A 12038-nucleotide genomic window follows, 5' to 3' on the forward strand; every position below is an offset into this window, starting at 1 on the left:
ACATCACAGGATGTTTAGCAACATCCCTAGCCCCTCACTTCTAGATAACAATATACCTTCAACCCCTACCCTTGCAGGAGCCATAGATGATTCCAGACAGTGCCAGATATTCCCTTATGAGCAAAATCACCCAGGTGGAGAACCACTGGTTTAAGCAGGAAATTTATAAATTGACCTTTGAAACACAACCCAGCCAAGTACTAGGTGCTGCCCGCAGAATGTTGATTTTCTCCAGTTATCCTTTCTCTTGAAACCTTCTGTTGAAGAGTTCAGCGAGTAGTAAGGATTCTTCCACAGCTTACTACCACACTCACCTTACCTGCATAAAAATGAACTTCCGAAGCTGGAGGCATCTATGCATGTTGACTTCAGAGCTGAGACAGAGCTAATCCTATTTACAATTACACTTCCTGGCTGCCCAGGGCTTCCCAAAACAAACATATATATATAAACACTGAAGTTATGTTACATTCCTCCTCAATAGCCTTAAGTTTAAATGATTCAAGTTCAGGAAGAAAAATGAAGGAAAGAATGTTCTGCTTGTCTAACACAGACTTAGTTACCAGAAAAACTCAATTTATTTTTGAATGAAGGTTTTCCTACTGAAAACAATCTGTTGGCTTCACATCCATGTGATAAAATGATGTTGAACTGAAAATGGAGCCATGTAGCAAGGTTGCACTATCCTAGAAAATGTGTTTTGCGACAAGACTAACATTTTTGCTGGAAGTAGTTACCCTCTGCAAAGTCATGGGACTTTAGCAAGGGTAAAAGCAAGACGGAAGTCAACTTTAGACCCCAACAGCCTTGATTTGCCAGACTAATGATAAGAATGGGTTAAATCTTTGGAATCAACCCCCTCACAGTACTTGGAGTGAAAGGAAAGGAAGGGATTGCAATGGATTACATCCCAAACTGGACAACAGGCAGAAAAAGAAAGGACATTTCTTGTAAGGGATGGATCAGTTTCTCAGGGACATTTCTGCATCCCTGCCCATCTACTTTTCATTTCCTCTGGGTTCCAGTTGTGCTTTCAAATGCAAAAATGACCTTTCCTTCATCCACTCATTCATGCATTCATCCAATGCTTAAAGAGTGCCTACCCCAGAGGCCTCAAACAGGCAGGGGAAGCCACAGAAAATGTGAGGAACCAGGGGCCAGCGCTCACCAAGCTCATGCTCAAGTAGAAAAAGACATCTTGAAGATTAAAAACTAAACGTGGTCATTTCAGATGGAGGTAACTGCAATGAAGGACAAACACAAAGGAGCTGGGTGGAGTGGGGGCTTTGATGGGAAGGTCAGGGCAGCTTTCTGAGGACCAATGTGAGGGAGCAGCCCGGAGAAAGCCTGGGAGAAGCACTTGTGGGGAGGGAGGAGCACCACAGGGTGGAGGAGCAGCGAGTACAAAGGCCTTGGGGCAAAAATAAATGTGGCATCTTCCTGCACTTTGCAAGCTCCAAACTATCTTCCCATCTTCCCAGTCTCTCCAGTAAAACTTAACTTCTCCTCTGAAGTCTAATTTTATATCCAACCACCCAGTCAACCTCTCCATTTAGAAGACCAACATGTATCTCAGATTTAACATGGCTGGCATCCAATGCTTGAGTGTTTCCTATGCAACCAAACATGCTCTTTTGTCAGCTTTCCTCGATTCTTTCAGTTGCCCCTACCTTGAGTTCTCCAATTCTCTCCTTAAACTTAGCAACCTTTGTTGTACACCTGCCATGCCGCCACTCTGGCCTGATTTACATTCTCTTCTTGCCTGGGCTAAGGAGGCAGCCTCCTCCCTAGGCTCCTACCTCCAGTTTGTACATCTGTTTTCCATATTAGACCAGAGGTACTCTTTTAAGCAAGGAACAGATCATATCATTATTTTGCATGAAACCTTCCTAAAGTTTTCCATCTCAAAATAAAATTCGAAAGCCTTGCTATTCAAAACTCTGGCATCATCTGTTTCCATTAGTTCTATGGCGTTATCTCCCAGCACTGCTTCCCACCCCAGCCACTCCAGCCTCCTTACTGCTGTTTAAACTTGCCAGGTATATCCTTGCCTCAGGGCTCTGCACCTGCTATATCCAAAGGTGAACAGATGCCTACATGGCTTCTCCCTCTATTCATCTCTTTGCTCAAATGTCACTTAACCAGGGTGGCATTCCTAACTCTAATATCCCACCTCTCACATAATATTATCTCTGTCCCTTTACCTTACATAACTAACCAGGAAGCACTTTTCAGATCTGTCTCTCTTGCTGCTAAACCCTGAGATGGAAAGAATGAATGCATGGATGAATGAATGTGTGAATGTCACCATTTCATGTCCAGAGGACCTGAAACCTCTGCAGTAGTTATATTTAAAAGCATTTACTGGATTTCATGTTCTGAGTACTATAGAAGGTATAAGGACTGTGACAAGGAAGATGTAATTCCAGCCTTTTAAATGATTAAGAGTTGGGGGAAAAGAACAGAAAAACTGAACTACTGCTTCATCTCAGACTATGATTTAATAATACAAGTGGCATGAGCAATATGTTTTATGAGATTTCTAAGAACAATGTGGCCCAAAGTATTCTGGGAAAACTTCATGAGAGTGGAATGGAGGTAGAGATGTGGCTCAAGTGGGTAAGGTCTGGAGACACCTGTAAGAAAGGCAGAATCTCAGAAGTGAAATAAGGGGGTTGGTAGTAGGGTCAACTCACAGGAGCAAGAGTAGCAATTATTTATGGGAAGAGAGGAGACTGCCTTGCTTATGGAGGTTTTCAGTGGAGACGAGGAAGTCACTGGGAACCATGGAGTGACGTTCTGGCTGGAGAGTTCCTAACAGACTGTGAGTAGACTTAACAGTTATGCAGCATCATGACCTCATAAAGCTGGGTTTTCAGCAAATCATTCTGAGGTTCAGGGGCTGGATAGTCTGGAAGGAGGAGATGATGGACATTGTGAAGCTAAAACTAGAGTGTCGGTCAGGGGCACAGTCAAGGCATGTGGTGGTGGCCCTTGAGCCAACAAGGAACAGTGAGAATAGATCACAGAACTCTTGGCTCTCAACATAAGGCTTTTAGATCTCAATAAACAACAAAGTGGCAGAAACTAAACTTGCAGAAACAATGACTCAATCATTACATTAAGCTGGGAGATGTCTATCACTTTTCCATATGTAATCCAGAGTAGCAGTAAAGAATCAGAAAATTCATCCATTCATTAATTTGTTCAACAAATATTTATTGATCACTTATTTTCGACTGAACATTGCTTTAGATGTTGTGGATAAACAGGGCTTGTCAATTAAAATATACTGTAGTAAGTGCTCAGATCAGCTAACATGGATTGTGCTAAGAATGAACATAAGGCAGCCTAATTGAGGGCCAGGGGTCAGAGGAGACTTGATAAAGAAAGCATTGCCACAGCTGAGCTCTGAAGATCAGCTGGAATGAAGTGAAGTTTGAGTGAGGGTTATGGGTGAAAGACTTAGAGAAAACTTGGATGAGAAAAAACGATTCAGACAGTCAACCATTTATGGAGAGGCCTCTGCTACCCTCTCCTTGACTTCAGTGCCTTCCACGCTGCACGTCTGACAGTGGCCACAATCTGAGTCCTTATGAGGTCATGAAGCGTAGCAGTCTTACCTTACTCTTCATCTGACTGTGCTTTCAAAGCATCCTCTCTTGCACCTTATTCAGCTCTTCAGAGCCATTTTTGTAGAACCATGAGCACAGGAAGAGAGGAGCCCAAACATTCTTATCACTGCATTCTCACTGCTTCATGGATAAACCTTAGCATGTAGTGAGCACTCAATAAATATTTATAGTTTTTCCTATTGCTTTGCCTCTTTCCAAAAGATGCCCTAACAGGTACTTACAGTCTTGTGATTTAAATGTAGTTGTGTCTGACCTTCACCTATTCAGAATATATTTGCAAAGTCATAATTGATTAAAAGTTTCAGTTTGCTCTTTTTTTTTTTTTGACAGGCAGAGTGGATAGTGAGAGAGAGAGAGAAAAAGTCAGTTTGCTCTTTAAAGATAAACAGGAAGCTGCACATTTTCTGCAGCTGGGGTCTTTTGCTAGAAAGCCTTTAGTGGTTCAATAATTTTCTATTGTTGGGAATCAAACATCAACATAATTAACATCAGAATCCCTTAGGGAAGAATCTTAAATGAAACCACATTTAATTGCAGGTAATTCCTTTATTCTCCATGATACTAACTTTCCAATTGAGTATATGAAATATGCCAAAACTCTACAAAATAAATTCATTAAAAATTAAATAGTGTAACCTATCAGTTCCCAAAAGTATAGAATTATTTCAACTGGTTGACCAAAGCAAGGAGAAAAAGAAACGTAAATACAAAAGGTCAAAATACCCTTAAAACAAAATACATGTTTTGACAAGTTCTGTATTTCCTGGGTTTCTAGGGGAAATGTCATATATTCTTTGAAAATAATGTTTTGTTAAAAAGGAAATCCTAAGTCAGTATTAATTTTCTTTTTTAGTATTTTGCTGATAGTCTAAATAGTTTGTTTCAATCCTAAATTCCTGATTACTCAAATCCATGGTGTTAAGAAGACAAGAACTGTATGCACAGAGCCTCTAAATAGGAGGTAATCAATACATGTGTATTAAATGAAGCAATGAATGGCCATTGATTTGACATTTATCTAGGCTCTGATTGTGTGAGAAGTAATTTGTAGAGTCATAAAGGATGGATAGGACATAGGCAGTGGTTCATCCTGGCGGAGTTGTGGATTAGCTTCACTTTGTCCGCTCAGCACCCTTGCCATTCTCGCAGCCATGTTCCAGAGCTGCCACACCATCTCACGGAAGGCATATGCCATGTGTGCCACATGTGACCAAGACAATGGACAGCTGATCCTTGCTTTAAAACACCCTGTTCTTTTAGGTGGTCATCATGCCAAGAAGGCATCCTTCTGTCTAGGAGTTTGGCCCTAGCCTTGTTTCTTAACCTGCATGAGGCCAGGGCTGTACTTTTCCATTTTTTTTCCCAGAGATCTTTATGTATAAATATAAGGTTGTCCTATAAATATAGAGATCTTTGTATGTAGGCTATATATATTTTCAGAAGTCAGAATAACATATATTTTGGGCATATTTTAAACCAAGAGCTTGTCCTGTATAGATAATTTAGATTTAGGAGCATAGTTATGCTTGTTTAACACAATAACAATACATTATTAAATATACTCAGGAAGATTAATGATTGCTTACTTCCTTGCCCTTGATAACCAGCATGAGAGTTTTCAGTGAGCGTGGCATGGTAAATGCCTATCATTTCCTACAAAAACTAAAAGTAAAAATCCCCACAAATATCTGTAGCAATAAGAACCAATACTTAGAGACTCACGACCTCATGTCTGACATCACCTTATTTGAGGTAAAGCTGCCTATTGACACTTGTAGCAATATGAACTTGAAGAAAACAAAAAGATTAAAAAATCACCTTCTATTTCTAATTTTATGCTACCTTTTAAAAATATTTATTTATTTGAAATGCAGAGTTACAGAAAGACAGAGGAAGAGAGAGAGAGAGTGCCGCGGCTCACTAGGCTAATCCTCCACCTTGCGGCGCCGGCACACCAGGTTCTAGTCCCGGTCGGGGTGCCGGATTCTGTCCCGGTTGCCCCTCTTCCAGGCCAGCTCTCTGCTGTGGCCAGGGAGTGCAGTGGAGGATGTCCCAAGTACTTGGGCCCTGCACCCCATGGGAGACCAGGGTAAGTACCTGGCTCCTGCCACGGGATCAGCGCGGTGCGCCGGCCGCGGCAGCCATTGAAGGGTGAACCAATGGCAAAGGAAGACCTTTCTCTCTGTCTCTCTCTCTCTCTCACTGTCCACTCTGCCTGTCAAAAAAATAAAAAATAAAAAAAAGAGAGAGAGAGAGAGGTCTTTCATCCGCTGGTTCACTCCCCAGATGGCCACAATGGCCAGAGCTGCATCTATCTGAAGCCAGGAGACAGGAGCTTTTTCCAGGTCTCCCACATGAATGCAGGGGCCCAAGGATTTGGGCCATCTTCTGCTTTCCCAGGCCACAGCAGAGAGCCAGATTTGAAGTGGAGCAGCTGGGACTCGAACCAGTGCCCATATGGGATGCTGACAATATAGGTGGCTTTATCCTCTATGCCACAGCGCTGGCCCCTATGCTTTCATTAAACACTGGCAGGAACTTTACCTTGACCTACAAACTCGCTCAGATGTAGAAGTCAGTTGCAAGACTGTTTCAGTTCTCGGTGCCTAATGACACCATTTATGTTACCTGGAGAAGATTATTAAAATAGTCTTCAGGCAATAGGCATTTAGCTTGGTAGTTAAAGCACCCACATCCCACACCAGAGTGCCTGGATTCAATACTTGACTCTGAGGCCGGCGCCGCGGCTCACTAGGCTAATCCTCCGCCTAGCGGTGCCGGCACACCGGGTTCTAGTCCCGGTCGGGGCGCCGGATTCTGTCCCGGTTGCCCCTCTTCCAGGCCAGCCCTCTGCTGTGGCCAGGGAGTGCAGTGGAGGATGGCCCAGGTGCTTGGGCCCTGCACCCCATGGGAGACCAGGAAAAGCACCTGGCTCCTGGCTCCTGCCATCGGATCAGCGCGGTGCGCTGGCCGCAGCGTGCCGGCCGCGGTGGCCATTGGAGGGTGAACCAATGGCAAAGGAAGACCTTTCTCTCTGTCTCTCTCTCTCACTGTCCACTCTGCCTGTCAAAAAAAAAAAAAAAAAAAAAAAAAAAAAAAAAACTTGACTCTGGCTCCTGGCTCCTGACTCCAACCTCCAACCTCCTCTCAGTGCAGATCCTGGGAGGCAGCAGTGATGACTCAAGTAATTAAGCTCCTGCAACCCCAGGGGAGATGTGGATTGCATTGCCAGCTCTTGGCTCTGGTCCAAGCCCATCGCTGGCTGTTGCATTTGGAGAGTGAATCAGCAGATGGAAGCACTTTCTCACGCTCGCTCGCTCTCTCTCCCACTCTGCTGCTCATAAATAATTTTTTTCAATTAAAAAATATCCCCAAGGATTAATCCCCAAGGATTAATTCCGAAGGGTTAATCTTGTCCGCAGCTGGGTCTGAATGCATGAACACCCTTGGTAGCGACACTTTTCTTCTTGAAAATCCATCTCGAGTATTCAGAATTTCTGATGTACGAGAACTTTTTTATTAATATCTACTTCAAATGTTATCTTCCTTATCTTCAGGCCATTTCCTTGTCTACATAGAGATTTAGAATAATCTCCTTCCTCCATTACACTTTGTTCCTTGAAGCTATTTTATAATCAGAATACATGTTCCTCTTTCTGAGGCTTCCTTGTTTCAGGCAAAATGTGTCGAGTCTGTAGTCTAATCCTCTGGATCTTGTGTTAGGCCATTTGTCTCTTGTATATTCTGAGCATGGAGATTAGAAAGGAGCATTATATTCTGCTAATGACAACCAGGATAGCTATTGTTTTCCTCATCCTGTGTTTTATCCAATTTTTAAAATGGTTCTTAATCTATAAATAAAGATTTGGAAACCTAGATGATTCAGTAAATACTACAAAAACTGAATTGCTGTTATTTTATATATGTGATTTAAACCTTCCTAAGAAAACAACCAATCACTACCTCTTTGACTTGTACTTGCTGTCATTATAAATCTTTATTTGTCCTGTTACACAGCACAATAGGGACCCTTACTATCTGGCAATTCCTGAGTTACCCAGGAGAGACCTTCCACTTACCTCCTTTCCTTTCACTACCTGTGTGCTTTTAAAAAAGAATCAAGAACAACAACAACAAACATGTATTTTTAAGTTTATTTGGAAGGCAGAGTAACACGCAAAAGGGGAGAGACAGAAAGAAAAAGAGATCTATCTGCTGCTTCACTCTCCAGATGGCTGCAAGAGCCAAGGCTGGGCCAGACCTGAGCCAGGAAGCGGGAACTCCACCTGCGTCTCCCACAGGGTGCAGAGCCCGAGCACTTGGGCCATCTCTGCTGCTTTCCCAGGTGCCTTAGCAGTGAGCTGGATCTGAAGGGAAACAGCTGGGACTCGCATGGACACTCCTATGGAAAGGCTGTAGCTTACCCTGCTGCACCACAACACCAGCCCCTACTACCAGTGCTTGTATTTATTTTTCTTGAAAATCTATATCTCTGTTTTTCTAAGTGTCATCATACTTTTATTTGAAGTTCTATGAGACAATTTTTTACTAGTTCTTACAAATATATTAGATTCATAAAAATTAATTAGCATATTGTTATTAAAGAAGAAAAGATGAAACGAGGAAAGAAGCTGATTTTAGTAACTTAATTTTATGAAGTAGAATTTGCGAAAGTAGAGACTCAATCTAGAGTAATTTTTAAATGCCTATTATCAATTTTCAGTGATCTCTAAGCTTCATTTTTCCTGATGTCTGACATATTTTCTTTTTAAAAAGTAGTTATTTCTGGAAAGATTTTCTGTAGCTATGAGCAATATTATTTTAGAATTTTATGGAAAGATAAAAGGAATAGAATATCTGAAACAAGTTTGGAGATGAAAAATAAATTTGAAAGAATCATTCTATGGAATATTAACGTTTACTTAGTAGCCAAAATAATCAAGACAGTGCTCTATTAGAGGAGGGATAGACACAGATCCATGGTGCCAAATATAGAACTCAGAGAGAATCCCACACAAACATATCCAACTGATTTTTGACAAAAGTCCAAAACTATTTAATGGAGCAATTAGACACTCATAGGTGGGGAAAAAAATGAGCCTCAACCTAAACTGCTCTCCTTATGCAAAAATTAACTCAAGATGATGACAGATTTAAATGTAACTTATAGAACTGTAAAACTCCTAGAAAAAAAATAGGAGAAAATCTTTGGAATCTAAGATAACACAAAGAGTTCTGAGACTTGACTCCAATAGTATGATTCATAAAAGGGAAAATCAGCAAATCAGATTTCATCAAAACTAAAAATGTAGGCTCTGTAAAAGACTATGTTAAGAGGATGAAATGACAAGTGGGAGGAAATATGCTTGCAAACTGTATATCCAACAAAGGACTGTAATCTAGAACATAAAAAGAACATTGAAAGCTCAACAGTCAAAAACCCTACCAATCCAATTAGAAAGTGAGAAAAAGATATAAAGAGCTATTTCACTCAAGAGGATATATAGATGATAAGCACATTAAAAAATATTCAACATCGTTGGCCATCAGGAAAGTGCAGATTAAAGCCATGATAAGCTATCACCACATACCTATCAGAATAGGTGAAACAAAAAATAGTGGCAACACCAAATCTGGTAATGATTCAGAGAAATTGGATCACTTTATATTGCTGGTAGCAATGCAAAATAGCCACTCTAGAGAACATTTTGGTAATTTCTTTAAAAACCAAATATGCAAATACCACAGTCCTGGGCATTCTTATATGAAAACTAACATTCACACAGAAAATTGCATGCAAATTTCAGCAGTTTTATATGTAATGGCCCAAACTGTAAACAACTCTCATGTCCTTCAAGGATGTGCGTACAAACTGTGCAACTTCATTAACATGGGATGCTACTCAACAACAAAAAGGAACAGGCTTTTGATATAAGGAGACTTCAAAAAGTTCATGGATGGAATTCAATGATACGTTTATTTTGGTGCCAAAAATAAGCTTTGAAATCCTAGCATAGTTTTCTCACAATACACATTTTTCATGAACTTTTTTGAAGACCCCTGATACATCCAATACCTGGGATGAAAATACAGAAAATTGTGCTGAGAGCAAAAAGGCAATTCTAAAAGGCTATATACTGGATGATTCCAAAGCCAGCACATTCTTGAAATGACAAAATTGTACAAATGGAGATATCAGATGACTGATTGCCAGGGATTCTGGAGGGAGTCTGTGGGAGGGAAATCAGAGTGACAGTACAAGGGACAACATGAAGGATGCTTGTAGTGATGGAAATATCCATATCTTCCTGGTGCCCATGGCTGTATTCTGGGAAAAAGACTTTGCTAAGGTTCTGCGTATAAACTGAGGATGGCCCCCAGTTTCATTCTGGGGAAACTGAGGAAGAGTACACAGTAATGCTCTCTATTATATCTTACAATAGATCTATCTTTTACAATTATTTATTACAAAAGATTTATTTTTTAAATTTATTTAGAAGGCAGAGTGACACACAGAAGGGGAGACCCTGAGAGAGAAAGAGATCTTCCCTAACGTATGCACCTACAATCACTTGAAAATACCCGTTTAGTTTAAAAAGTAATTGTGGGGCCCGCGCTGTGGCATTGCTGGTAAAGCCACAGCCTGCAGTACCCGGCATCCCATAGGGGTGCTGGTTCAAGACTCACCTGCTCCTCCTCTTCTGATCCAGCTCTCTGCTATGTCCTGAGAAAGCAGTGGAAGATGGCCCAAGTCCTTGGCCTCTGAACCCAAGTGGGAGACCTGGAGGAGGCTCCTGGCTCCTGGCTTCAGATAGGCCCAGCTTCAGCCGGTGTGGCCCTCTGGGGAGTGAAACAGTGGATGGAAAAATTCTCTTTCTCTCTCTTTGCCTCTGCCTCTCTGTAACTCTGCCTTTCAAATGCACAAGTAAATCTTTCAGAAAAAAAAAAAGAAAAAAGAAAAGATGTCATTTAGAAAACACAGTGGGCAGGGCCAGCTCCGTGGCACAGTAGGTTAATCATATCGGCATCCCTCATGGGTGCCGGATCTAGTTCTGGCTGCTTCTCTTCTAATCCAGCTCTCTGCTGTGGCCTGGGAAAGCAGTGGAGGATGGCCCAAGCCTTGGGCCCCTGCACTCGCATGGGAGACCAGGAAGAAGCTCCTGGCTCCTGGCTTCAGATCTGAGCAGCTCCCTGTGTTGCGGCCATTTGGGGAGTGAACCAATAAAACGAAGACCAGTCTCTCCCTCTCACCGTCTGTTACTCTGCCTCTCAAATAAATAAATCAAATCTTTAAAAAAAATAGTGGGCAACAACATGCCCACATTTTAAGGAAACAACACATAAACAGAGATATTTTTTATTTTTTTAAAGATTTATTTATTTATTTGAAAGTCAGAGAGAAGAGATAGAGAGAGAGCGAGAGAGAGAGAGAGGGCTTCTATCCACTGGTTCACTCTCCAGATGGTTGCAATGGCCAGAGCTGGGCCGATCCGAAGCCAGGAGCCAGGAGCTTCTTCTGGGTCTCCCACACAGGTGCAGGAACCCAAAGACTTGGGCCATCTTCTACTGCTTTCCCAGGCCATAGCAGAGAGCTGGATCAGAGTGGAGCAGTCGGGTCTCAAACTGCTGGCATTGCAGGTGTTGGCTTTACCCGCTATGCCACAGCGCCCACCCTGGATACTTTTTAAAAATAAAACAAAAAGTACTTGTGATTGCAAATTGTAATTATCATTCCATTGAAATGAGAATGAGACATGCAAGATTTTTTTTTCCTCCTGGTGTCCCCTGCAAGGTTTGCGAGGAGCCATCGCATTTGCCTTAGCCATTCGGAACACAGGATCTCAGCCCAAGCAAATGATGTTCACCACCACCCTGCTCCTGGTGTTCTTCACCGTCTGGGTGTTCGGAGGTGGAACGACCCCCATGCTGACTTGGCTTCAGATCCGGTGAGTGGCACTGTTTAGCAAAGGAAGTTGTTACAGAGCTTGGCTGTGCTGTTCTACTTGTGGTGTTGTTGACTTGGTCAAGAGTGCAATGGCATATCTGTACCCTAACTTGCCCTTGGGGCAAGCTGACCTTCATTACCAAAGGGAAGCAGTATGACCTAGCACCAGCCACACTGACTTTTGCTATGTACAGTGTGTTCCTAGAAATGGATTTGTCTACCTATTAATTCTCCTAGTTAATAGTATTTGAGTATAATAAGTATGCTATGGAGTTTACAAAAATAAGTAGGACACAAATATTGTCCTTAAGGTACAGTCCAATAAGGTTTGATACTAAAAAAAATGCTGGAATACCTAGGAGAAAGTGAATGCTTTGTTTTTAAATCTTTGTCTTTTAAATCTTAAATTTAAGATAGAAATAGGAATACAGACAATGCTTAAACCTATTTGGTTGTTC

The 12038-nt window shown here is 41.8% G+C and overlaps 1 protein-coding gene across 1 annotated transcript in view; it reads left to right on the forward strand.

Moving 5' to 3' along the window:
• Positions 1-12038, forward strand: part of SLC9A9 (solute carrier family 9 member A9) — a 612515-nt gene that overhangs the window by 395819 nt on the left and 204658 nt on the right. Inside the window, exon 12 of the mRNA XM_002716580.5 lies at positions 11428-11581. Coding sequence (XP_002716626.2) covers positions 11428-11581 — 154 coding nt within the window. The remainder of the gene's footprint in view (positions 1-11427; positions 11582-12038) is intronic.

This window comes from Oryctolagus cuniculus, chromosome 4, assembly GCF_964237555.1.
Source record: "Oryctolagus cuniculus chromosome 4, mOryCun1.1, whole genome shotgun sequence".
Lineage (NCBI taxonomy): Eukaryota > Metazoa > Chordata > Mammalia > Lagomorpha > Leporidae > Oryctolagus > Oryctolagus cuniculus.